This window comes from Moschus berezovskii, chromosome 17, assembly GCF_049115385.1.
Source record: "Moschus berezovskii isolate FMDL1 chromosome 17, NW_MosBer_1.0, whole genome shotgun sequence".
In the NCBI taxonomy this organism is placed as follows: domain Eukaryota; kingdom Metazoa; phylum Chordata; class Mammalia; order Artiodactyla; family Moschidae; genus Moschus; species Moschus berezovskii.
This window is the reverse complement of record NC_142476.1, coordinates 55,113,230-55,138,134: the sequence shown is the minus strand read 5'-3', so window position 1 is coordinate 55,138,134 and position 24,905 is coordinate 55,113,230. Positions and strand designations below refer to the sequence as shown.

General features: G+C 38.0%; 2 protein-coding genes across 3 annotated transcripts in view; one reads left to right on the top strand and one right to left on the bottom strand.

Moving 5' to 3' along the window:
- The window catches only part of BLZF1 (basic leucine zipper nuclear factor 1), a 28,288-nt gene extending 3,446 nt beyond the window's left edge, over positions 1-24,842 (top strand). The window contains exons 3-8 of one of the 2 annotated variants that reach the window (XR_016039632.1): positions 13,401-13,840; positions 15,561-15,760; positions 18,234-18,362; positions 20,204-20,423; positions 23,028-23,248; positions 24,445-24,574. Coding sequence is in view for 1 of the 2 variants with exons in the window: in XM_055419696.2 (XP_055275671.1) it covers positions 13,401-13,840; positions 15,561-15,760; positions 18,234-18,362; positions 20,204-20,423; positions 24,445-24,630 (1,175 nt within the window). In the remaining variant the exon portion in view is untranslated. Of the gene's footprint in view, positions 1-13,400; positions 13,841-15,560; positions 15,761-18,233; positions 18,363-20,203; positions 20,424-23,027; positions 23,249-24,444 lie in introns of both variants that reach the window. The other variant, XM_055419696.2, reaches the window with a different exon arrangement.
- Positions 15,676-24,905, bottom strand: part of CCDC181 (coiled-coil domain containing 181) — a 42,251-nt gene continuing 33,021 nt past the window's right edge. The window contains exon 8 of the mRNA XM_055419689.2: positions 15,676-15,812. The gene's annotated coding sequence lies outside the window, so the exon portion shown is untranslated. The remainder of the gene's footprint in view (positions 15,813-24,905) is intronic.

Genomic DNA, 24,905 nt, shown 5'->3' with positions numbered 1-24,905 from the left:
CCTGGGATAAAGCCCACTTGGTCATGATGTATGATCTTCTTAATGTGTTGTTGGATTCTGATTGCTAGAATTTTGTTAAGGATTTTTGCATCTATGTTCATCAGTGATATTGGCCTATAGTTTTCTTTTTTTGTGGGGTCTTTACCAGGTTTTGGGATTAGGGTGATGGTGGCCTCATAGAATGAGTTTGGAAGTTTCCCTTCCTCAGCTATTTTCTGGAAGAGTTTGAGTAGAATAGGTGTTAGCTCTTCTCTAAATTTTTGGTAGAATTCAGCTGTGAAGCCGTCTGGACCTGGGCTTTTGTTTGCTGGGAGATTTTTGATTACAGTTTCAATTTCCGTGCTTGTGATGGGGCTGTTCAGATTTTCTATTTCTTCCTGGTTCAGTTTTGGAAAGTTGTACTTTTCTAGGAATTTGTCCATTTCTTCCAGGTTATTCATTTTATTGCCATATAATTGCTGCTAGTATTCTCTAATAATCCTTTGTATTTCTGTGTTGTCAGTTGTGATCTCTCCATTTTCATTTCTAATTTTATTGATTTGGTTCTTCTCCCTTTGTTTCTTGATGAGTCTGGCTAGTGGTTTGTCAATTTTATTCACCTTGTCAAAGAACCAGCTTTTGGCTTTGTTGATTTTTGCTATGGTCTCTTTTGTTTCTTTTGCATTTATCTCTGCCCTAATTTTTATGATTTCTTTCCTTCTACTGACCCTGGGGTTCTTCATTTCTTCCTTTTCTAGTTGCTTTAGATGTAGAGTTAGGTTATTTAGTTGACTTTTTTCTTGTTTCTTGAGGTATGCCTGTATTGTTATGAACTTCCCCCTTAGCACTGCTTTTACAGTGTCCCAGAGGTTTTGGGTTGTTGTGTTTTCATTTTCATTCATTTCTATGCATATTTTGATGTCTCTTTTGATTTCTTCTATGATTAGTTCATTATTCAGCAGCGTGTTGTTCAGTCTCCATATGTTGGCACTTTTAACAGTTATTCTCCTGTAATTGAGATCTAATCTTACTGCATTGTGGTCAGAAAAGATGCTTGGAATGATTTCAATTTTTTTGAATTTACCAAGGCTAGATTTATGTCCCAGGATGTGATCTATCCTGGAAAAGGTTCCGTGTGCGCTTGAGAAAAAGGTGAAATTCATTGTTTTGGGGTGAAATGTCCTATAGATATCTATTAGGTCTAACTCTTCTATTATATCATTTAAAGATTGTGTTTCCTTGTTAATTTTCTGTTTAGTTGATCTATCCATAGATGTAAGTGGGGTGTTAAAATCTCCCACTATTATTGTGTTATTGTTAATTTCCCCTTTCATACTTGTTAGTAATTGTCTTACATATTGCGGTGCTCCTATGTTAGGTGCATAAATATTTATAATTGTTATATCTTCTTCTTGGATTGATCCTTTGATCATTATGTAGTTTCCTTCTTTGTCTCGTTTCACAGCCTTTGTTTTAAAGTCTATTTTATCTGATATGAGTATTGCTACTCCTGCTTTCTTTTGGTCTCTATTTGCATGGACTATCTTTTTCCAGCCCTTCACTTTCAGTCTGTATGCGTCCCTCGTTTTGAGGTGGGTCTCTTGTAGACAACATATATGGGGGTTTTGTTTTTGTATCCATTCAGCCAGCCTTTGTCTTTTGGTTGGGGCATTCAACCCATTTACGTTTAAGGTAATTATTGATAAGTACGATCCCGTAGCCATTTTCTTTATTGCTTTGGGTTCAAGTTTATACACTCTTTCTGTGATTCCTGTCTATAGAAGATCCTTTAGCATTTGTTGGAGAGCTGGTTTGGTGATGCTGAATTCCCTCAGCTTTTGCTTGTCTGTAAAGCTTTTGATTTCTCCTTCATATTTGAATGAGATCCTTGCTGGGTATAGTAATCTGGGCTGTAGGTTATTTTCTTTCATCACTTTAAGTATATCTTGCCACTCCCTTCTGGCCTGAAGAGTCTCTGTTGAAAGATCAGCTGTTATCCTTATGGGAATCCCCTTGAGTGTTATTTGCTGCTTTTCCCTTGCTGCTTTTAATATTTGTTCTTTGTGTTTGATCTTTGTTAATTTGATTAATATGTGTCTTGGAGTATTTCGCCTTGGGTTTATCCTGTTGGGGACTCTCTGGATTTCTTGGACTTGGGTGATTATTTCTTTCCCTATTTTAGGGAAGTTTTCAACTATTATCTCCTCAAGTATTCTCTCATGGTCTTTCTTTTTGTCTTCTTCTTCTGGGACTCCTATGATTCGAATGTTGGAGCATTTCACATTGTCCCAGAGGTCTCTAATATTGTCCTCATTTCTTTTAATTCGTTTTTCTTTTTTCCTCTCTGTTTCATTTATTTCTACAATTCTATCTTCTAGTTCGCTTATCCTGTCTTCTGCCTCTGTTATTCTACTGTTTGTTCCCTCCAGAGTGTTTCTGATCTCATCTATTGCATTATTCATTGTATATTGACTCTTTTTTATTTCCTCTAAGTCTTTATTAAATCTTTCTTCCATCTTCTCAATCCTTTTCTCCAGGTTATTTATCTGTAACTCCATTTTACTTTCAAGATTTTGAATCATTTTCACCATCAAAATTCGAAATTCTTTATCAGGTAGATTCCCTATATCTTCTTCTTTTGTTTGTGTTGGTGGGCAATTATCTTGTTCCTTTACTTGCTGGGTATTTCTCTGCCTCTTCATCTTGCTTATATTGCTTTGCTTGGGGTGTCCTGTCCCTCTTCTTGCAGTTTGTGGAGTTCTCTTTATTATGTAGTTTCTTCGCTGTGTGTGGGGTTGGACAGGTGACTTGTCCGGGTTCCCTGGTTAGGGAAGCATGTGTCAGTGTTCTGGTGGGTGGAGCTGGATTTCTTCTCTTTCCTTTAGAAGACAATGGGCTACTTTTCTGGGAGCCTGATGTCCTCTGCCAGTATTCAGAAGTTGTTTTGTGGACTTTACTCCACGTTCAAATGTTCTTCTGATGAATTTGTGGGGAAGAAAGTGGTCTCGCCGTCTTGTTCCTTCCTCCCCAGAACACTGGATTCTTATATTCCACTTGGTCGTGGAGTATCTCTTCCCAGCTGCTCCAGCAAGGCGCAGCGGCTGCAGCTTACCTTGGACGAGGGGTATCTCCTCAAGGCCGCCCCTCCTGCTTTGAATGTGGATCAGCTCCTCCCGGCCCTCCGGTGCCCAAGCAGCCACTGCCTCCTGGACGTGGTACAGCTCCTCTCGGCCACCGCCCTAACTCTGGGCGCGGGGCAGCTCCTCTCAGCCACGATTCTGCACGTGGTCGGTTGCGCCGGGAGCCGGGCGTCTCTCGCGTCTGCGCCGCCGGGAGCCGGGCGTCTCTCGCGTCTGCGCCCCCAGGAGCCGGGCGTCTCTCGCGTCTGCGCCGCCGGGAGCCGGGCGTCTCTCGCGTCTGCGCCGCCGGGAGCCGGGCGTCTCTCGCGTCTGCGCCGCCGGGAGCCGGGCGTCTCTCGCGTCTGCGCCATAATTGTTTTTAAAACACGAAATTTATGACGATAAGATGAAGGAATGTTTGTTTGAGCCAGGGAACCAAACCCCAAATAGCCCTTGGGAATCATCTGTGCTTCATATCTCTTCATGTTTGTTTTTTAATACAGTGTTTACACTTCAGATATATGATTGAATATTAACATTGTTGGGTAGTATTTATTAGATGACTACTGCTGTTAAACAGTAGTGAGAGCAAATTTTTACAGCTATGTTCTCTGTCCACTAGAAGATAAAGATTTAAGTAAATAAGAGCATACCTTTTTAAAGATTTAGGTAGATAGACAAACAACTGGCAGATATAGAATACCTTTTTCTTATTGCATTGGTTAGGGTTACTGAAAGAAAGTATCACAAACTGGTGACTTAAACAACAGAAGTTTATTGTCTCACAATTTTGGAGTCTAGCAGCCCAAGATCCGGGCTTCCCTGGTAGCTCAGCTGGTAAAGAATCTGCCCACAATGCAAGAGACCTGGGTTCAATCCCTGGGTTGGGAAGATCCCCTGGAGGAGGTTATGGCAACCCACTCCAGTATTCTTGCCTGGAGAATCCCCATGGACAGAGGAGCCTGGTGGGCTACAGTCCATGGGGTCACAAAGAGTCGGAAACGACTGAGCAACTAAGCACAGCACAGCACAGTCCAAGATCATGGGCTTCTCTGGTGGCTCAGTGGTAGAGAATCTGCCTACCAATGCAGGAGACTTGGGTTTGATCCTGGGTTGAAAAGATTCCCCTGGAGTAGGAAAAGGCAACCCACATATATTCTTTCCTGGAGAATCCCATGGACAGAGGAGCCTGGTGGGCTACAATCCATGGGGTCACCAAAGAGTTGGACATGATTTAGTGACTAAGCATCAACAACAACAAAGTCCAAGATGAGTGTGTTGGCAGAGCCATGCTACCTCTGCAGCAGTAGAGAAGGATCTATTCCAGGCCTCTCTCCTAGTTTCTGGTGGCTTGCTGGGAATTTCTTGTATTCCGTGTCTTATAGACACATCACCATGATCTCTGCATTTTTGTTCATGTGGCATTTTCCCTATGTGTGTGTGTCTCTGTGTCCAAATTTATCCTTTTTTATAAGGACATCAATCATATTGGATTAGAAATGCACACTACTCCAGTATGAGCTCATCTTAATTAATTACATCTGCAAAGACTCTATTTCCAAATAAGGTCACATTCTGAAGTATGGGACAACATTATGAATATTTGGGGTGGGACACAATTCAACTCAGAATACTTGCTAACTACATTAGTTACTTTTTAGTCCTACTTTGCTTGTCCTTTGTAGAGCATTTCATGCTATTGCTCATTCCCACTTTTTTAAATTCTATGATTTCTATGAGTTGATCTTATTTTCCATCTACTCTGTGGCCTTCACTGTCCAGCACAGTAGCGACATGTGGCTAATTTAAATTAATATTTTCTTAAAAATTAAAACATTTTTAGGTTTTCTTTTCAGGTTTTCAGTCACACTGGCCACATTTAAGTGCTCAATAGTCACAAGTGACTGTGGCTATTAGAAAGCACAGATATAGAACATTTTCATCATTGTACGAAGTCTTGTTGGACACCACTGCTCTAGCTATAGTTTTTTGTGTTTGTTTTTTTTTTTGACTGTGTTGAGTCTTCATTGCTTTTCATCAGCTTTCTCTAGTTGCAGTGATCACGGGCTACTCTTTGTTGTAGTGCAGGGGCTTCTCATTTTGTAGCCTCTCGTTGTAGATCATAGGTTCTTGGCACACAGGCTTTGGTAGGTGTGGTGCTCAGGCTCCCTAGTTGCCACCTGTGGATTCTAGGGTGCGCCGGCTCTAGAGCACAGGCTCAGCAGTTGTGATGCATAGGCTTCATCGCTCTGGGATGTGTGGAATCTTCCCAGACCTGGGATCCAACCCGTGTCCCCTGCTTTGACAGGCAGATTCTTACTTACCACTGTGCCACCTGGTACGGCCTATAGTTTTTTAATCCTCCTCTTCTTCTGGTTTACCTTTTAAATATTAATGTTTCTGAGCCCTCTTTCTCTTCTCCTTTCACTGCTTTAATATATACGACTTCCAAATCTATCTATAACTTAGATCTTTTCTCTTGTGATTCAGACCCTTACAGCCTACTGTCTACTATCATCACTTAGACATAGATGAGTCTTAGCATGTCCCAAAGTGAGCACCTCTTATTTCAGGTTTTTCTTGGATGGAGTGAGTTATGAAGAAACTATTTTCTTTATTTTTGGGGGGGTGGGCGGGGCAGGGTGGAGTGAGATGAGAAACTATTCTGTAGAAGTCAGTTTTGCAGCAAGCAGATCTCCAACAGCAAACTCTTTAAAGAGGGTTTAAATGTGTTTAGGAAGTGAAGATCATGCTAATAAATGTTTAATTGAATTCAATTCAGCTGTGTGCAACAGCATTTCATCGTCACCAGAGGCTTTTTGTAGTATTAGAATAAGCAAGTTAGAAACTGAAACGAAAGTAATAAGCTGGGGATTAATGGGAAAAAGAGCAGTTAAATTGTAACTATTATGAAAGCAGTTAGCATGACTCTTGGCAAAAAAGAAAAGTTACATATGACATTATCATTAGTAATTAAAAGTCATTGCAAGGCCTCTGTGCAATTAAATTATTATTTGTTGTTACTTGTTTGTAATGAGGATTAGAGTTACAAAGCACTTTCACATACATTGTTTCATTTGATCTTAATTTTACAGTAAAGTAGATAATTCAGCTATTAGTCCTAATCCTATGTAATATCATGATAACTGTTGTTAGTGAAGAAGAGTTACTACAGTGAATCACATGGCCTGAGAAAGGGTGAACTTATCATGACTGACGTTTGTTGGTTGCTTGCGTTTCCTATAACTGCCTCAGAAGATAAGCAGGATTGGCTAAAGGAGACAGAACTTCCTCTCAGTGGACATTTGAGCAGTAGCCATCATGAGACGGATGTATCCTTGCTGCTAGGGCTATTATTGAAAGGGAAACATGCAGTAAATGTGAACAACTAGAAAAATTTGAATCCAAAACATTTTTGGAGAGCAAAGTTGAAATTAAAAGTAAAGGGATTAAAGTCAGAAAGTTTAGTCTGACCTTCAAATAGGAAGGTCTGAGACAGATGTTCAGATACTTTTAATTCCATAAATAGTGTAACTTTTAAGTCTAGGTCTGTAGAATAATAGTTATTAGGTGAAAGAGAACTCCATGAGTAGATAAATTCAGGAAATGCTGGATTAAAGGAGGAGATTATACTATAGGATCCCTCAGAGCCTTTAATATATGAATATACATTGTGCAACTCCAAAGAGATATAGTATGCAGCATTGCCCACACTTATTTGACCAGGGAACTTTTTATTTGTGGGGCCTGTGACAAAAGGAATGTTTGGATTCCATGTCAGTACATGTGGGCCTAACTCTTAAATTCACTGCCTATAGTATATTTTTCTAATTAAATGGTAATCAAACTTTATTAGGTGATATTGGTGACATTTGAAAGTATATTAATTTAAAATCACCAAGTGATGATCCCTAATAACTGTTTTATAGCTGAACTGCATATGATCTAAAAAGTTTGTCAGATTATAAATGAGTAATTACTGATTTTGTGTAGTGGGAAAAAATTCAGCAATTTTTAAATAATTATTGGATGTTGAAATGAAATCTTCTAGGTGATGTGTTAATGTTAATATTGATGAATTTCAAAACATATTCCCCTTTTCTGCACCAAATACCTTTAAAGTAAGCTGATGATACAAACATTAGGAGGCAGTCCCTTCCCTAAGGATCTCTCAGCAATTTCATCTATAGGAGAAAAATACTCTTGTGTTTGCATTATTCTGAAAGCACTGTAGAATATAGGGGTTGTGGGGGTTGCGGGGGTGGGGGTGTGTGCAAGTTAAATGGTTTGCCCAAGGTCATGTAATAAGTGGCAGTAGAGACTTAAGTTTCTGACTCAGAGTCCAGTGTTCTTTCCCCTGTACGATCCTGCTGACTTTGAGTATCTGCCTTCATAGATTTACAGTTTTATGAAAAAAAGGAGAAACATCTTTTTAATAAACTATAAAATGATGTTCTTTTGTTGCCAAAAACTTGGCTTCTGTTCACCAGTGCCGAATAGAAACGTGAAGACAGAGCTTTGGAGGAGGGGCAAAGAGTAGCTTTGTTATTGGGTTGGCCAAGAGGTTCATTCGGGTTTTCCTATAAGATGCTACAGAACCCAAGGAGCCTTTTGGGCAACCCAGTACTTTTCCAGGCAAAGAGGGCCACAGCAGGCTAATGCTGTCTAGACTGTCCCTTTCCTGAGGGATGGCAAGGGGTCTTACAGTTTCAGAGTGGAAAACAGGGTTGTAGATAAGGATCAGGGCTGTTGTCGTCTTACATTCTTCTTTCCTCATGGAGACATTACTTAAGATCATCAGTGCTGGCATCAGGTGGTTCTAGAACCGATGCTGATGGTCCTCAAGGGTATCATTGTATGACCTCCTTTCTGGAATGAAGAATGCTCACAAAGGACAGGAGCATTTTACTGACATCATGTGCTTTCTAGACATCATGTGCTTTATACAGCTTTAGCGAGAGGGCACTCATTCTCAGGGTGCAACTAGGCAAGAAAGAGAGAGAGGACAAAACATCTGTAGGAGAGAGGTTGAATGGGCAGAAAGAATAAGGGCTATAACATAATAATGTGGGTGTCTCAACTAGTTTCTGCTACAGCAAATTTGCCTCAGTATTTTAGATCAAGGGTTGGCAAATTAGGGTTCTTAGGCCTTCTGAGAATATTTGCAATCAGTTTGATAATAGTGGAACACTGACTTTGAATATCACTTAAGCCAAGTGTTATCCCAAATAAAAGGACTTCCCAGGTGCCTGCCAGTGCAGGAAATGCCAGAGCTGAGGGTTCGGTCTTTACGTCAGGAGATCCCCTGGAGTAGGGCATGGCACACTCCAGTATTCTTGCCTGGAAAATATCATGGGCAGAGGAGCCTGATGACTACAGTCCATGGGACCTCAAAGAGTTGGACATGACTGAGCATGCATGCAAACACACATCCCAAATAAAAAGAACTGTTCTTTTCATTATTAGATCTATATTACAAAAAAAAAAACCACCTTTATTGTTATTATAATTTGAATTTCATCATTAAAAATTTGTTTTTTCTCTTCATATATAATATCCTTAATTTTTCCTCATGGTCCACAAACCCTAAAATATTTATTATCTGACCTTCTATGGAAAAAGTTTGCCAACCCCTATTGTAGAATATTTGTTCTTTCCCTGTATGTTACCAATTTGGGAGAAAGGCAGAAAGAATGAGCCCTAAACCTTAGATATATTTTCATTCTTTGATAAGTGATCACAAGTAGAAATTAATATTGATGAATAATTGAAGAATTGTTTTCTTGGTTCCCTTCAACAAATGGAAAGGGGTTGATATTTTACTCAAACATTGCTCATAATTACCGAGCTTGTACAGTAGCTCATTGTCCTCCCACCAGACCGAAGGTAATTGCTCTTGAATATGCCCCGGGTTGGGCCTAGTGCATATGTAATAAAGGCTTCTGTGTGTGTCACAGGAAAAAGAGAATTATGAAAGTAAGTTACCAGGTGAGAAAACATAAAGCCTTGGCTCCCCAGCCTGTCTCCTTGCCTGTGCACATTAGCTAGAAGTGTAGATGTTACAAAGAGGGAGCCGCCATGTGATACACGGTACAGCTTTGGTTTTCACAAACGCTTGAGTAAGTAGAACGGTTTAAATAAAGTGAAGTGTAAACTGAGTTTTAACAAAGTTGATTAATTTCTTGATTGGAGTTTTATAACATATTTTGTTTGAAAAGAGATTTCTGTTAAGTACCCATTAATGTTTTTTTGCCTTTTAAATTTAGCATTAACCAGTTTATGGTTTGTTCTTGAATCTTCATTACCTAAAATTCCAACTCAACAATGTTATGACTTGCTTAGAAATCATATTTAATCTTATTCCTTCAGGTTCAGTGGGCCTGAATGGTATAGCTCTAGTGTGTCTTTTTGTGGTCTTTTAAACTATTAATTTGTAGTTAATTTGTGGTTCTACTCCTTTTTTCATCTTTTTGAAAGTAGAATCAGTCCTAAAGCCCAAGTGTCTTAGTTAACACTTAATACAGAAATGACAAATACTTTATTCTACTATAAAATATTTTATTAACTAGAACACCTTAATTACAGCTCAGATGTCATTCCACCTCTTGTCTAATGAACAAAACTTGGGATTCCCTGTCCATTACTACATACTTCTGAAAAACTCTGTAAAAATCTGTTAAATGAAAAAATAGTTCTGGAGTATGGTGATATAACTTTGTAGAACTTTAGCATAAGGGAATAAAAGGCAGAATTATGTTTTATCATATTAATTAAGCTTTTTCTCCCCTAATGATAAACTCTGAAGTTTATCAGTATCACCACTATTACGTGTGCTCATCCTTCTCCCCTTGTTACTATGCATTAATTTTTCCTCAGAGAGTCTTAGGTACAAGGCACTTTACCAAGAATACAACAGTAAACACAAGGCACACAGTCCCAACCCTCATGGAACTTATATCCCATTGGAAGGCAAAAACAGTATATTTCTAATTACACTGAACAAAACGTCAGTTAACCATTTTGATAAATGGTAAAAAGAAAGGCATGGTCTTTGCTGTAGAAGCATATAATCTTGGAAGACTAGAGAAAGTCTTCCCTTCAGAAAGTTTGAACTGAGATTTGAAAGGTAAGTAGGGAGGAGGAAGTTAGGAAGAATATTCCAGTAAGAAATGTTTGCAGAGGAAGAGGAAGGCGTCTGCTTCTGTTGAGACACTAAAAGAAAACAAATAAGGCTGTAACTTAGGATCTGAGGGAGTGAACAGCATAAAGTTGAGACCCAGGAGTTGAGCAGGAGACTAGATCACCGACGGCCAGGTAGGCCATGGTGAGGATCTTGGTGTTTATTCTAGAGTGGTGGGAAATCAAGGGTCCAATGCAGATAAGATCTGCATTTCTTTTTAAGCTTGCTATAACTGTTATATAAATTCTATGGGCTTTTGCAACCTAACAGGGCTGTTAAGAGAGGCAATCAGTTTAGGCTAATAAGGTGCAATAGTTTTGGTTTGTAGGAAGACCCAAAAATCTGCCTGCAATGCAGGAGACCTGGGTTCAATCCCTGGGTCAGGAAGATCCTCTGGAGAAGGGAATGGCTATTCACTCCAATATTCTTGCCTAGAGAATTTCATGGACAGAGGAGCCTAGTGAGGTACAGTCCATGGGGTCGCAGAGTTGGACATGACCAAGGGACTAAAACACTTTCCCAGACCAATTAACATCTTAGCTCTGGATTCATATTTGGACTGAAATCCTAGTTTGACACTGATGATTTGCACAAGCTATTTAACCTTTCATTGCCTCTGTTTCTGTCTGCAAAATGGGTACTATTGTGCTAAGTCATGAGACTTATAAAACCAAATAATTTAGTAGAACTGAGTCCTTGGCACATAGTAAAGTGAATAAAAGCTAATTGTCATTACCATTCCTAGGTTTTGGCCTCCATTTTCTCAAATGTATTCTGGACTTGTAAAATGGCAAGGAATCTCACGTGTTACTCACAGGAATGTTAGTGAATTTACTAATTCAGGAATTCCATGTCAGTTAGGTATCATTCTAGCCATCTCTTTGAGGCTTACAACATTTCCCATCCTCGCAGATCCTCACTTCTTCCTAAGCTCTAAACCGATTATTTTCTTGACTCAATTAGTGAAAGTAGCCTTTTCTTGGAGAAAGATGACTCAGTGAAACTTCTTCAATTCAGTTCAGTTCAGTCGCTCAGTCGTGTCCGACTCTCCGCGACCCCATGAATCACAGCATGCCAGGCCTCCCTGAAACTTCTTACACTGCTTAATTTGAGATAAGGTAAAACAGAAAAGAAACAAACTATTTGTTCTTTAACTGGAGCAATGGTAGTATAGTAGTAAGCGTAGCTGCCTTCCAAAGGTTATCTGAACTAAGGATGACTAGTCAGGTTTGGCTTATATGAGGGGAGATAATTTATTTCATTTGAGCAAATTAGTAGACATGTGCATCATTGTAGTAAGTATTTCAGAGGAAGGGGGATGGGAGCTATCATTTATCTGCATTTACTTCTGTGCAAGACACTTTCCACACTCGAAGGGGCAGAGTATACAGTAGTCAAGGCCCTGATCTTTGGGACCAGGCTACCTAGAATTAAATTCTGCATCATCTGGAAAAGACCCTGATGCTGGGAAGGATTGAAGGCAAAAGGAGAAAAGGGCAGCAGAGGATGAGATGGTTAGCTGGCATCACTGACTCAATGGACATACGTTTCAGCAAACTCCAGGAGATAGTGAAGGACAGGAAGCCTGGCATGCTTCATCCATGGGGTCACAAAGAATCAGATCTAACTGAGCTACTGAATAACGACAACAACAATATCCTCTACTTACTAGCTGGGTGGTGTGACTGTGGGCAAGTTCCTAGACCTCTTTGTGCCTCATTTTCTTCATCTGTAAAGGAGAGCTAATTACACCTACCTCAAAGGGTGATTTTAAGAATAAATTACTTATATGTAAAGTATTTAGAATAGTGTTTGGCATGTGCTAAGTCTTTATAAACATTGGTTACTTGTTATTTACCATTCTTTCATTGAAGACACAGGTAACCCTAGATATACTGTTAAATCCATTTCATGGAGGCTAAAACTGAAGCTCAGATAATTTGCAGGGTTTTTTACAGGATTATACAGGAAACAGTGGTGGAAATGGAACTAAGAACCAGATCTGGCTAATCCCAGAGTCCATGGCATTTCTATAATGTCCTGCTCCTTCTATTTGTTTAGGGCATGGTGCCTGGCCACAGAGTGTTTATCAGACTTATTGGGAAAGTGAAATTTAGCATATAATAAAACCCATAAATGACAATTATGGATCATGATTAAGATTCACACTGAGTGTTGAGATAGTAAGTAGCACAGGCATTCAGAGTGTAGGCTAAAAGTTAGAAAATTTTAATGCAGAGTAGAGTTTAAGCTGGCTTCTTAAAGGGATAAGTTTAGAATCACAGTAAGTGGTAGAAGAAGCCATCTAAAAGAATAAGAAATAGCAGAAACAGAGGCCTGATTAGAGGTCTAGGAGAGAGAGTAGTCCAGTTGGATAGTTTGTGAAGCATTCTTTGCTAAGAGTTCACAAACAGGTGAGTCTGATCTGAGATAGACACTTTCAAATAGGTATGTACATAGCCATACCTAAGATTATTGAGTGTCCACAATGTGCCAGGCATTTGATCTTACTACAGTCTTTCTTACCACAACCTTGTAGCATATTTATTACATATTTGTTACTATCTCCACTTTTCAGATTAGGAACTTGAGATTCACATTATTTACCTAGGATTATACTAGGAAGTGGGCTTCCCTGGTAGCTCAGCAGTAAGGAATCTGCCTGCAATGCAGGAGACACAGGAAACATGGGTTCAATCCTGGATCAGGAAGATCCCCTGGAGGAGGGCATGGCAACCCACTCCAGTATTCTTGCTTGGAGAATCCCATGGACAGAGGAGTATGGCGGGCTATAGTCCATAGGGTTGCAAAGAGTTGGACACGACTGAAGCGACTCAGCACAGCACAGCATACTAGGAAGTAGAAGTGGGAACCAAGTACCTTGATTCCAAATCTCTTGCAGTTTCTACCAAGAGAGAAACCATTTACTTAAGGAAGGTTTGAACCTATAAGATTTCTTTCATCCTTTGTTGACACAGGATTGTTTTGAAATTTAATTTTCATTCTAAATGTTTTCTTTTTTTTTCAATGCCAGGAATTCTGAATGTAGGGTAAAGTATATCTTGGCATTTCCTGGCATTTCTTTTCAGCATATAGCTTATGTTTTGTTTTCCATCCTACAGTCATCCTTACTCCGTCCCCAATCCGAGGAGCGGGAGATGGAATGGAAACTGAGGAGCCACCTAAATCTATTGAAGTTACTCCTGGAATCCAACCTGTAACACATCACATCCTTCAGAGTCCACGAAAGAAAGCAGTCCCATCAGAGAGCCCAGGAGTTCTTCAGCTAGGGAAGATTCTCGCTGAAAAAGCCGTGGAAGTCGAAGCTGTAAGAATATTAGTTCCCAAAGCCGCTATAACCCATAATATCCCCTACAAAAATGCAAAGGTTAAATCTCTGGGACATCATAAAGGAGAACTCCTTGGCCAGCCAGAGGGAGTCATAGAACCCAAAAAGGAACTGTCTGAGGTAAAGAATACATTGGAAAAGCTCAAGAACTCTGAAAGAAGGTTGCTACAGGACAAAGAAGGCCTTTCAAACCAGCTCAGAGTACAGTCAGAGGTAAGAACAGCCTTAATAGCTTTAATGACAATGGCTCTTTACACCTGGGCCTTCTAAGCCTGCATGTCAGAATGAACATAGAGAATGTTATAAATATAGAATAAAATATATTTCCTCTTGGAATGTCGTGCTTTATAACTTGTCGTTACTCCAAAAAGCTTCCTCTTAAATTTCCTATTCTCTTAGTGCCTCTACTAGAATTAGTTTATGTTGGGAACTTATATTCTAAACATGGTTGAAGATGACATGTAAGGTACTTTGGACAATGTGAGGTACTTTGGACGTTGTACAAGACCACCTATAAGTTATTAAGGAGGTTACAGTTAAGAACTCACAGGCCAGAGATTAACCAAATCGACTAGTTAGTAATCCTTGCTTTAAGAATCTATAAATTCCAAGTATTTTTTCTATGCATAGATAACACTTAGAATAAAGAAAATTCTGGAATAAGTTTTGGTATCTTCATTGTGAATTGGAAATTACCTATATTGCTTGATTTACTTTCTTTAAACTTTTGTTGTTGTTGTTCAGTCACTAAGCTGTGTCCAGCTCTTTGCAACCACATGAACTGCAACACGCCAGGCTTCCCTGTCCTTCACTGTCTCCTGGAGTTTACTCAAACTCGTGTCCATTGAGTTGGTGATGCCATCCAACCATCTCTTCCTCTGTCACCCCCTTCTCCTCCTGCCCTCAATCTTTCCCAGCATCAGGGTGTTTTCCAATGAGTTGGCTCTTCACATCAGGTGACAGAGAAACAAAGTGGTAAGCAAACATATTTGCTAAAATGTACAGTTTAAAGGCTATTAAAAAAAAGTTCATAGTCTTTAATCTTTACATCTTAGTAAATATTGCCTTAACACTGCCCACTTTGTTTCTGTTAGATTATACATCTTTCTACTAGAGGTTAGTCTTTATAAGTGATACCATGGTTACTGATTCTTATCCAAATATGTTTCTAATGTATTTCATAATATATTTTAAATAACTAATTTGAAATTACAAAACTAGTACATATTTATTTGTAAACATCTTAGAAAATACAGAAAAAACAATGAAAATAGTATCACCTATGAATACCATCCAGCTATAAATGCATAATTATACATATTGAGTTCATTTTTGCCTTGTAATTTACATTTTTTAGTTTTTAATATTTTCCCACGTATCAAGGTATTCTATTAAAATATCATTATTAATAGCAACAGTGTTTTTCAATGACTATACCACATACCAATACCTTTTATTGGACATTTGTTTTAATTTTGTTTCATTTTTGATAACAATGTGAAGGACATGATTATAGACATCTTGAATTGCTTTCTTTGCTTAAATTCTTAAAAATCCTAGGGCACAAAGAAACCAATTTTTAAATGTTGAAAAAGATTTATAAAACACTGTCATACTTTTTAGCAAAATTTATTGGTTCAGTTTTTTAATTTTTTGCCTTTAAGTGTTGACGAGAGGCAGTTTGTAATTTTTATGATAATGATTTGTACTCTTAAGAGGCTCAAATTATAACCGCATGGACTATAGATTAATAGAGATATAGATATGGCATGTATATATTATGAAACTTAACTATTTGATATAACTTTTTGATATGTACTTGTAGTAATGGAGGTCCAAATTACATATGAAGCACAGTTTCTATTCTGTTCATTTTGCTACATTGAACTCACTGGCATTACTTTGAGCTTGTATTGGTCATGATTTCTTCCAGGTCAATCGTGAGTTAAAAAAGCTGCTGGTGGCCTCTGTTGGGGATGACCTTCAGTATCACTTTGAACGTGTAGCCCGTGAGAAAAATCAGCTTATTTTAGAAAATGAAGCCCTGGGTCGAAACATCGCTCAGCTTTCCGAACAGTTAGAACGGATGTCGATACAGTGTGATGTGTGGCGAAGTAAATTCCTTGCAAGCAGGTATTTTCTGTTTTATTTCCTAGTTTTTGCTCTGCCAGATTTGTTGACCCTCCTAATGCAAAAAAAAAAAAGGATTGTAGTGTGAAAATTTCTGACTGAGATTGTCAGATTACCTCATATATTATTTAAGAGGTAGACTCTCCCTCCTCTGGACGGTCATACAATAAATAGTAATTCACTTCCTACTTTCTGCTCTGTCAGATTTGTTGACCCTTCTAATGCAAAAAAAAAATGGATTGTAGTGTGAAAATTCCTGACTGAGAATGTCAAATTAACTCATACATGATTTAAGAGATGGACTCACCCTCCTCTGGATGGTCATACAGTCTCCCTAAAGGGAAAAGTGCTAGCATAAAGCTACTCCCTCATTCCAGAATTCTGAGTTACTCTTCTGTAGTGTAAATCACTCTGACTACAATGTTTAAGATCAAAACAAAACTAAACTCGAACAGCTAATAAATATTTAAATTTTTAAAAGATTTTTCCCCACGTTCTCTCTAGAAACTCTCATATCATTGCCACTCCATAATGTCTTATTTTGTCTCTCAGACTGTGTTCTCATTGCTCATTTAACTACATCATAATAGAGCTTCCCAACCTTTTTCTCTCCATGCACAAATAGAAAGTGATAATAATTGCATGGCATACTGGACAAGGCTACCTCTCCAGTAGAGGTGAGAACCTCAGGCCCTTATAACCTCCAGGCCCATGAACACACTGGTAGTTGGGAAGGTCTCTTATATGTTATGATTTCCTATTCATCCCCTCCTTCCAACTTTGAGTTACTGGAGAACAGAATCTGGGTATTATCCATCTGTGTATTTTCAGCATTTAGCTCAGTGCTTCACATATAATATGTTTAATAACACTGATTTAATCATCTGGAGGTTTCTCACAAACACCAAAGGTTTCCAGGTTGTACCTTAAGAATCATTGATTGTAATTATTATATTTTTAGAAAATTATTTCTTCATGTCTTAATATCGGTGATACTTTCTAATAATTGATTACTCTGTTAAAATCCTTAATTTGTTTTCTGATTGTACTAATAAAGGATATATTTGGGGAAATGAATTTACTGTTTATTGGCTTAGAATGAATAAGTTAATTTTTACTGAACAGCTTAAGAAGCAAATCATGCATGCATTTTACAGATTACTATAATATGTAACTTATTAACATTCTTACAATGTTAATAGTAATACTTTGAGGTCAATAATATTTTAGTTGATTTAATCTTGTAACGTCAGAACTGTTTTCATTTGAAGGAATTCAGTGGTTAGTGTGGTCTGAGACTTTAATTTTAGGTGTAAGATTTTTCAACTGAATAAAAATACTTTAAAATTTTGCTTCAATTCTATCACTAGAGAATTGTTAAATACATTTTGCTACAGCCAATCAGAAAACATGAAGCTTTTTTTTTTTTTAACAAAAAAGGGAATGAGGTGGCTCTATGTATGCTAATATGAAAAAATCATCAAGGTAAATTATTAGATGAAAAAGTGAACTACCGGAAAGTTTGTATCAAATAATTCCTTTTTGTAAATAAAATTAATATATTTATTTTTATGCATACTTTTATGCTGATATACATATAACTTACTATTTTCTAGAAAAATGTGTTTACTTTATTGATTACTGATTATAAAAGAAGTGGCCAGGCTGCTGGACAAGAAGACTTTGTTTTCCTTTTATATAAACCTTTCTATATTTAATGTTTTTCTAATGACAAAAAGGTAATGAGTGGTAGAAAAATAACTCTTTTGTTTTTCTCTAAAATTTTCTCTATTCGAGAACAATTAATGTTAATTTTCTTCCAAAATTTGATTAATCTAGAGTAAGACTGAAGTAATCCCAAAGTCACTATACAGGAAAGTTTAAACACTGTATTCTTTGTCATTTTGTAAACAGATATTTTAATTGAGTCCCTTTAATGAGTTCTAAACTCATAAACATTTTAAATGTTATGCTTTTGAACTGTGGTGTTGGAGAAGACTCTTGAGAATCCCTTGGACTGCAAGGAGATCCAACCAGTCCATCCTAAAGGAGATCAGTCCTGGGTGTTCACTGGAAGGACTGATGCTGAAGCTGAAACTCCAATACTTTGGCCATCTCATGCGAAAAGCTGACTTATTTGAAAAGACCCTGATGCTGGGAAAGATTGAGGGCAAGAGGAGAAGGGGACGACAGGATGAGATGGTTGGATGGCATCATCGACTCGATGGACATGGGTTTGGGTGGATTCTGGGAGTTGGTGATGGACAGGGAGGCCTGGCGTGCTGCGGTTCATGGGGTCGCAAAGAGTCGGACGCGACTGAACTGACTGAACTGAAGTGAAGGTTTAAAAACTGAGAAGTAATTTGACAGGGATAAATCTTTTTTGTAAGTTTTTAAAAATTACAGTCAAAGAGGTAGTATATTAACTTTTTAACACTGTCTGAGAATTTGTATGTAAGATTTTTATCTTTTCCAGGGTTATGGCAGATGAGTTAACCAACTCCAGAGCAGTTCTGCAGCGTCAGAACCGTGATGCACAGAGCGCTATACAAGATCTCCTGAGTGAACGGGAACAGTTTCGTCAGGAAATGATAGCTACGCAGAAGTATGGCACTTGTTTACATTCTGAGCCCTTCTACTTTCTCCTGCAATTTTTGTTATTGTTATAGTTCTTTCGTATTTCTACATTTATTAATTCACTGAGCATATACTTTGAGTAGCATTTTAAAATAGCTGCCCAGGGAAAGGAGGAAGAATGAAAAAAACAGAAGACATGCTTCTTACATTCTTAATGGGGGAGAGATTAGTTATATCTATAATGGAAGAAATTTTTGCATTTAAAAGTAGTTTTTGGTTACAATTATAGCAGTTTTGTAGTTTTTGGTAGAAGCCAAAAAGTATACCGGTCTTTACTTTGGAGGGAGATCTTTTTGAGAACTATTCTATAGTATGAGAGCTTACTTTCATGTCCGTATGCACCAGAACTGTCAAAATTGAGAGTCTTCCTTAAAAGCACTTTATACTTTTATATAATTGATTTCTTACAAATTAAATAAGTAAAATTCAAGAGAAAATTATAGGGGACATTAGAAAAATGAAAACACAAATATATCAAAATATCAGATTTTGTGGGAGGCAACTAAAGCAGTGTTTAGAGAGAATTAATAAAGCTATAGCTTTAAATGCTTATTGTAGAAAAGGAAAAAAGGTCTCATCAATAAGCTAAGCTTCCTTTTTAAGAAACACAAAGAGCAAATTAAGCAGAAGGAAAGAAAGGATGAGAGCAGAAATAAATGAAATAGAAAACCAAACACTGGTTCTTTGAAAGGATAAATTTACAAAGCCTCCAGGCAGTACAATCAGGGGAAAAAAAAAAAAAAGATACACAGCATGAGAAGGAAAGGGGTACTAGAGTCTCTAGTCATAAGATAATAGGGGATGTTATGAACAACTCTTTTCCAATCAGTTCAACAGCTTACATGGACAATCTACTTAAAAGACACAGACAGCTAGAATACTCAAGAACACATAACCTGAATCAGTTCAGTTCAGTTGCTCAGTCGTTTCTGACTCTCTGCGACCCCATGAATCACAGCACGCCAGGCCTCCCTGTCCATCCCAACTCCCGGAGTTCACTCAAACTCATGTCCACAGCCCTGACCTATTAAAGCAATTTACTTTATAGTTAAAATTTTTCTAATAAAGGAAACTCCAGGCCTACGTGGATCAACTGGTAAATACTAACAAACATCTAAGGAAGAAATAAAACCAAATTTATACAAAGTTTACTAGAAAATAAAAGAACAGTTTCTACCTTATTTTATGAGGCCAGCATCATCTTGATAGCAAAACTATACAGAGACATTACAAGAAAACTGTAGGCCAATATCTATCTATAATGAATATAGATGCAAAAATCCTTAATACAATTTTAGTGATTCAAATCCAACAATATATAAAAAGCTTTATACATCATGGCCATGGAGGTTTTACCCCAAGAATTATAGGTTGGTTTATCATTTAAAAATCAATGAAATACAAAAAATTATCATATATATAAATATATATATGCACACACATAACACACATATATATACACACACACATATGCATACACATACATATATATATATACACATACCATATAAGCATCTCAATAAATTCACAAATTAAATAAGTAGTTCTATAATACTCCCTGAGTATAGTATACTTTACCTGTACTAAAATAAGAGAACCAAAAAGGTACTGTTTGTTGATTTCCAAATACCATAAAATCACTTTAAGTGCTTTTTGTAATCTGACTTATTTTATCAGACTTCGTGGTTTATTGAACTCTTGAGAGAAAGAGGAGAAAGAAACTATGTGATTTCAGAAACATGTTTCTCAGCATTCTTGATTTTTATATTTTATCCTCTCACTAATGTTCAGTGCTGTGTGTTGTTGCAGGTTGCTGGAGGAGCTCTTGGTCTCTTTGCAGTGGGGAAGGGAGCAAACTTACTACCCTAGCGGGCAACCTCACAGCACGGCAGAACTAGCATTAACAAATCACAAGTTGGCAAAAGCAGTAAATTCTCATCTTCTGGGAAATGTTGGCACTAATGGTCAAAAAAAGGTTCCGTCAACAGTTGAATTCTGCAGTACTCCAGCAGAAAAAATGGCTGAAACGGTAAGATATTTCTCTTTCATGATCTGTATAACCTCTAAGACTGTCCTCTTACATGTTATAATGAAAAGTGCTTGGCACTGGAAGTTAGGAAATATGGAATCAAAACTCGATTCTCATGCAAATGAGCTAGTGATCTTGGAGAAAATTATTTCCTCCTCTGAACTTAATTTTCTCAAACTCTATTACTATACTCTTGAGAAGAAAAAAGTGTAATTGATTTTAAAGATGGCCATTCCTATCTTAGTTCAGCTGCTTGCCCTCTTGGTTTCTATACCCATCCAACTCATACCTCAGATTCAGTAAATGACTGGTTCCTCATTTACAGAAGAAAAAGAGGGTAGAGGCAGAAAACTCCCTCCAGGTCCCAGCTCAGTATCTCAAAGCCTAGCTATGTCGCCTCCAACCTTACATTTATTTCTGTTACTGGAAAAATGTCTCTTTGGCTCTCCAAAGCATAGCATATTCCCCCAGGCTCATCAGGCCTCCCACTAACAGGTACTTCTTCTGTTGACTTTCCTTTTGGCTTAAGAACGTGTCCAAGTGTCTTCCATCTAAAAAAGAAAACTGTTCCCTCTATCTTAAGTTCTCTACATATGGTCTTAGCACCTTCCCTTCACAACCAAGAATCTGGAACAAGCAGTTCATATTTATTTCTACTTACATACCTTCCTTCCTTAACTCCTGCCATTGCTTATCTCAGTAGACTTCCAGCTCCACTGTCCTCAAAAAGGACTCTCATAAAGCCCATGAATATTTAAGTACTTTGTCACATTTTACTTTAACTCCCTCAGTTTCTGAAGCTGTCATACTCTCCCAACTCTTTGCTACTTCTGTGGCTGTTCGTTCTCAGTATTTGGTAGGGGGAGGGGGAATCCTCTTCCTGTGCCCACTCTTGAGCCTTTCCTCATGTAGACTTTATCATCTGAGGACTATCATTAGCTAATCCCCATAGCTTTATGCTTGTGACTTCTTAAGCTGAGACATTTTTTTTCTAGAATAAGACACATACCCAGCTGGACATCTCCATCAGCTTGTCCCATAGACAGCTAAAAATACAACAACCTCTTGCTTTTTGTATATATTCCCATTCTAGGGGGGGAAAAAAGTAAAATAACCTGTTTCTTCCTCTGTATTTCCTAGCTTAGTGAACTATGCCTACTACACTGGATGTTTCGAGGATTCCATAAAATAATACATATAAAGCCTGTAGCCATTTCCAATATAGGTACAGTAATTTCTCAATAAATAGTAGCTATCATTTTTATTATTATATCCTTCATCCCCCAAACCTGTTGCCTTTATGAGTCCTGTTCGTTTCTTCTAATTTATTCCCTCTCCCACGTTTAGACATGATTGCCAGGCTAGACTGTAGCAGTAGCCTCCTAACCAGTATCCCTCCCTTGATTTTTTACTTACCTCCAGGCCATCCTCTGCTGCCAGAGTGTTATTTCAAAAATGCCAATCCCATCATCTTAGTACAGAGGACTCCCAGCCTCCCTCATTACTGAATCTGAATTATTTCATATTGTATAGAAGGCCTTTCATTAATCATTATTCCAGCTCCCCTTCCCTTGGATCATTTCCCAGGTGTGTTCACCCCCTGCACTTCACATCCCAGCTGTGTAACCACTTTCATTCCACAGACAGGCCACTGTATCTCATGCCTCTGTACATACTTTCCCTCTGCCTAGGTGGCCTCCCAACCAGGACACTGCCTTTAATAATCAGTCTTCCCTGATTGCTTCAGGCAAACCTAGATTTTCCTTCCTCTAGGCTTCCAGTTCATCTTGTACATAAATCTAGTATAGCTCTTTATCATGTTACATTGCAGTTTGATTCTCCGCCTCCCAAACTGTAAGCTCTTTAAAGATGGGCACAGTGTTTCCTCAAGTCTGGCATAATCCTTTATACATAGTAGGTGTTCAGCTATTTACTGAATGAATCAGTCCCTGAAACTAAACATCCAAAATTGTTTCTCCTTTTCTATCCTTTTTGTTGGGAAATTGTGTTGCTGCCCACTTGGTTGCAATTAACTCCTTCTGATATCTTGAAACACTCTCTTCCCATGGCTGATGTAACCTTACACCCTCCGGACTTTTCTTTTTTCTGCCCATTCTACTTCACCATACAGTGGTGAGTGGCCTCAGGGCTTGGTTCTGGTTTACATCCTCATCTTCCAGTCCTTTATCCACTACAGTGTCTCACGGAACAAAAATGACAGTCCTCCTTCCTCAATGTCTCTCAGACCTTTCAGCCACATTGCTTCAAGATCAACCTTTCTTAGCTGAATTATTGCATTAAACTCCCATTCTCTTATTCCCATTGTCTGCTTTGGTTCCCACCCCTTCTCTCATTCACCATCTGTGTACAGAGTGATCTCTGAAAAGCACCCAGCTTAAAATCTTTATCACTTTCAGGCTAAAATCTGGAAACCTTTTATCCTATTGGTATCTCGGTCTCCTTTAACTGTATTCATTTGGCATTTTGTTTCTTTCTAAAGATACATAATGTAATTACAAATATAGAGAATAGGGGTACCTTTCTTATTTCCCCTTCTCAATTCATCAGCAGCTTTAAGATAAGCCCTTTCTCTCTGTCCTTTAGCATCTAACCAAGCTCCATAAAAACAGAATATCAAAAACTAAATTGAAGAAGCAATAAAGCGAAAAAGAAAGCGAAAGTGAAGTCGCTCAGTCATGTCCGACTCTTTGCGACCCTGTGGACTGTAGCCTACCAGACTCCTCCGTCCATGGGATTCTCCAGGCAAGGATACTGGAGTGGGTTGCCATTTCCTTCTCCAGGAATAATCCTGTAGAAAAATAGAGGTATGGAAATGGAATGGTAGCTCTTAAATGATGCCAGGACATTTTTTAATTAGCTGTGGCTCCTTGGGGACATTGGTAACTTAGAAGGAAAAAATCCTGTTGGACAATATGAGAGCTAGGGAAACAGACATCTTGAGCCATTTCTGAAAGCTGTTTTGAATAAGCCTTACATAGAAGAGAAAGCTCCTTTCCTCACTGCTTTTCCCAGTTCCTTTCTAATTCCACTGCCAATCTCCTTTGCACAGTAACTCATACTCATGATATGATGATGGTTGTCATTGTTTAGTTGCTAAGTTATGTCCAACTCTTCTGCGACCCTATGGACTGTAGCCCCCAAAGCTCCTCTGTCCATGGGATTTCCCAGGCAAGAATACTGGAGTAGGTTGCCATTTCCTTCTTTAGGGGATCTTCCTGACCCAGGGATCAAACCCACATCTTCTGCATTGTAGAGGGATTCTTTACTGCTAGGCCACCAGGGAAGCCCCATGATGATGGTTAGGAGAATATGAAAATGAGAAACAGGAGCTGTGAGCCAGCCATGTTATCCTTGCCCTTAACCAGAGAATTTTTTTCAAATCAAGATTTCCTCCAGTTGTGGGTCTCAGAAAATGAAATGGAATAGAAAATTCAGAGCAGAAGAATTGAGAGTGTATGATGTCCATGAATCCAAGAAACAAAAACATGATTGTTAGCATAAAATGTTGCATGTAAATTAGAAAAAAAAGAAATGAAAAGCCATTGATTTGACAAGTAAATGATCAAAAACTTTGAAATACATTTCAATAGAAGAATAAAGGTAGAATTCCAGTTTCAAGCAGTTCAATGAAGGCCTGAAGGAGAAAGGTAATAAATATATTTTGATTAAGGATAAAAATGAGTATCACTTATGGTAAAATTGATATAACCGTATCAGTTTATTTTCTTCTATGTTTTCATATGTTTTCATCAGTGTGCATGAGAACATTTCTTTATTTTTAAAAATAGGTAACCTAGGTAATATAACAACTAGATATCATTATTAAATTTAGAGCTTGAGAAAAAGTATAAGTTCTTGAGTCAAATTCATCATTCAGATCTTACTTTTTATGGTAGTTACATATTAATGAAATAGAACGTATGAGTAGTTACATATTAGTAAGCCAAGGACTTTTGTAGTCCCTGCTGTGTATATGACATTACCTCTTTATTTTCCTTAGGTTTTACGCATTTTGGATCCAGTTACATGTACAGAAAGCTCACCTGATAATCCATTTTCTGAGTCTTCACCAACCACCTTGCTTGCTACAAAGAAAAATATTGGACGGTTTCATCCCTATACAAGATATGAAAATATAACTTTCAATTGCTGCAATCACTGCCAGGGAGAACTTACTGCCCTTTAACAATCAATATGGTGGAGGCACACTGCAGGCACTTGCTTGTTACCCAGGAGTCATTATTATTTGGGAGCTGGGGGTCTTTGGATGCTAGAAGTATTACTTTCTATTTAAATAATATATATCCCTAAAGATGTTTCATGTACTGGACTCCAGATTACCCTTTCTTAATAAATACCTCAGGGTAAAGAAAAAAAATGAAACTGTATAGATATATATTAGTAAACAATACTTTCCAGGCATGTTATGATGGTTTTCCTAAAGGACTGGATTCTATACCT